This window comes from Quercus suber, unplaced genomic scaffold, assembly GCF_002906115.3.
Source record: "Quercus suber isolate HL8 unplaced genomic scaffold, Cork oak 2.0 scaffold_161, whole genome shotgun sequence".
In the NCBI taxonomy this organism is placed as follows: Eukaryota; Viridiplantae; Streptophyta; class Magnoliopsida; order Fagales; family Fagaceae; genus Quercus; species Quercus suber.
The window spans coordinates 927,373-930,030 of record NW_027069622.1 but is presented as its reverse complement, the minus strand read 5'-3'; the positions used below and the strand labels follow the sequence as shown (position 1 = coordinate 930,030).

General features: G+C 36.6%; 1 protein-coding gene across 1 annotated transcript; it reads right to left on the bottom strand.

Moving 5' to 3' along the window:
* Positions 1 to 279: 279 nt before the first annotated feature.
* LOC111995775 (F-box/kelch-repeat protein At3g23880) lies at positions 280 to 2,001 on the bottom strand. Its single transcript, XM_024027705.2, has 2 exons — positions 1,855 to 2,001; positions 280 to 1,812 (listed from the first exon to the last, which is right to left on the bottom strand). Exons 1-2 carry the CDS (start codon positions 1,929 to 1,931, stop codon positions 723 to 725), a joined length of 1,167 nt encoding a protein of 388 aa, XP_023883473.1. The 5' UTR covers positions 1,932 to 2,001; the 3' UTR covers positions 280 to 722.
* Between the last annotated feature and the right edge of the window lie 657 nt (positions 2,002 to 2,658).

Sequence of the window (2,658 nt, the reverse complement as noted above, 5' to 3'; positions counted from 1 at the left end):
CTAGGAGAAAGAAAAGAATGTAAAGGAAGGAAAGCAGTGGGTTATTTCTTATTTGGAGTTTTGGACGTGCAACAGACAAGGATAATAAGGAGATCATGTAAAGAGGATTAATAGAACAACAACACATGGAAACAAGGTTGAACAGAACACAAACCTGTGGCTTGGCTAAAAGAAGCACATCATGATGAATAACAGAACATGAAAAACTATCCATCTAAATTTGTAAGTGAAAAGATCAACAACGTGAACAATTTCACAAAAATTAGCAATAGAGTCATCTGCCTCCAATAAATATGGTTTCCATCAAAATATATAAAATTTAATTTGTCACATTACCCAGTGATACAGATCCTCAAGTAACCAAGTATTTGTAAATTTTACTAAAACAAATAGACAACAAAGCTAGCAATAGCTGAGATGTTATTTAGCTCACTCTAAATAAATTAACAAACACATCATCCATATGAGATGCAATATCATCTTTTCTAAGCCACACATAAGTCATTGAAACAATATTTTTTGATATAGATAACTAGGAGCTCAGGCAAAATAACTCTAAAACACATTTCCACCTGTGAATGAAACAAGACTCTCCACGTAATCAATAAGTCCCAATGGCAGGGATGTGTTTGGATAGCCTGTGCATTGAAGAATCCTAATTTCTTGAGAACCAATGTTATACAAAACCATTGCCCAATTTTCATCAAACAGAAGGAATTCTCCTACCCGAAAAATCGTACTGGTCGTGTAATTGGTACAGGGGGATTTACAACAAGCTGTTTGGTCCAAGAATCCTCGACCCCATATTCACGCATCACCCATATATCAATGGGTTCAGTGATACCATAAAGAATACAAGCAAGGCAATCATTGAATACAGTAAGCCTTTTTCTTTTTCTTGTTGAAAACTCTGGAAACCTTATTATTTGAAAAACCTCATGGCTCATGTCAAAGGATATAATTATGAGACTATTATATCTCTCCCCGGCTTCTTCGTTGGGGAAACCAAGCCAATGATGAACTCCATTAAAGTATATTTCATCCTGACGAGAATGCACCCAAACGATTGAATGATGAAAAGGGGTGCTAAATATTTGGGTCCAGGAATCAGCCCTTAGGGAGTAAACATAAAAAGAATTGTAGTAGCTTGTGATTGCAGATTTCATAGTATATCTGTCAACTCCAACCACCTTGTAGTCATTAGAAATTTGATCATAACCAAATGCAAAAAAGGAAAACGATTTTTTTGCTAGAACAAAATCAGGAGGTAGGGTCAAGGGATAGGCAACGGTTTTATCTTCTCTGATCGCCGGATTCCATAAAACAAAGCCATGAAAGGAGGGGTAGCAATTGAATAGACCGCCAATGCAAATAATGCCGTTGATGCAAGCAAACATGTTGGGGAGTAGTAGTCCATCTGTGAACAAGCCACTCATCATGTTCTCCCCCTGAAAGTAGTCCACAAAAGGTAGTCGTCCTTCTTTTTCAGAAACAGAACCAACATCATGATGATATTGCAGGAGGTGATCATGATAAACACTTCGGTGGTCATTGGCCTCGTCGTGATGATGAGATTGCAGGAGGTATTTTGAAACAAGACTTCTTCGGCTAAGGAGCTGGACAAGAAGAGTTGGATTTGGATGGTTTTTAGTTTTAGACTGATTGTAACGAAGGTGTTTGGCAATGAAAGTTGGGGTTTGGAAAAGAGCTGACCATGACTTTTTAACGCACTTGAAACGAACTAATGATTTTACTGGAAGCCATGCCAAGATCTCTTCCACCAACTCTTCGGGTAAACTTTTTAACCTGCACCTTCTCGAATCAGAATCATCGGAGCTTAAACTTAAGGTGCACCTTCTCGACCTCCGCCCCCACCTCCACTTCGAATCGTCGGACCTTAAACTTAAGCTGCACCTTCTCGACCTCGACATTTTCGAAATCCCTAAAATTTGAAATCCCTAATACCTAATATATACTCCTCTACTCTACTCCCTAGTCGGCTAGTCCGTTAGGTCGGCCCTCGATATATTTTTGTTTGTACATGCTTTAGAGCGGACCGGGTCCGGTTAATGGATACAGCCGAGTCCAACTATATTCTGTAAGCAAGAGGTGGCGCAATTATGTATTCATGGCTTAATTTGCCTCCATTATAATTTAGGATTGTAACCTTTTTCAATCACAAAAAAACTTTAGATTTTTTTTTAAAATAATAATAAAGTATTAGAAATGTAGGTTTTTCTTATAGGAAAAAAAAAACAAGAGTTGTTTAACTTATTTTTCTCTTTAAAAAAAAAAAAAAAAAACAATAAGTATATAGTTGCTTTGAAGAAGTGGGTTAGTAGGAGAGTGTTCTTATGTTATAGGCAATATTTTAGTGCAAGTTAGACATGTATTTTTACCAGACTATCATTTAGTTTTGTTTTCTTAACGTGGGGATATAGGAGTATTTGAAACCAAAAAAAGGTTTAGTCCAAACAGAGAAAGCCCCTTAAATAGTAGTATAGATAACACACACACATGTTGGGTTAAAGATACATTGTCTTTATATATATATATATATAGAGAGAGAGATAATTACAACATGCTGTTAGCCTTGTAGCTCGAACCTTTTCTCCCTAAAAAATATTGAATGTTAATCAGAAAATTTTAGTGGGGTCT

Coding starts and splice junctions, on each gene's coding strand:
- LOC111995775 (XM_024027705.2), bottom strand. CDS start 1,931: ATGTCGAGGTCGAGAAGGTGCAGCTTAAGTTTAAGGTCCGACGATTCG. Junction 1,813..1,854: donor TGGGGGCGGAGGTCGAGAAG/GTGCACCTTAAG, acceptor TGATTCGAGAAG/GTGCAGGTTAAAAAGTTTAC.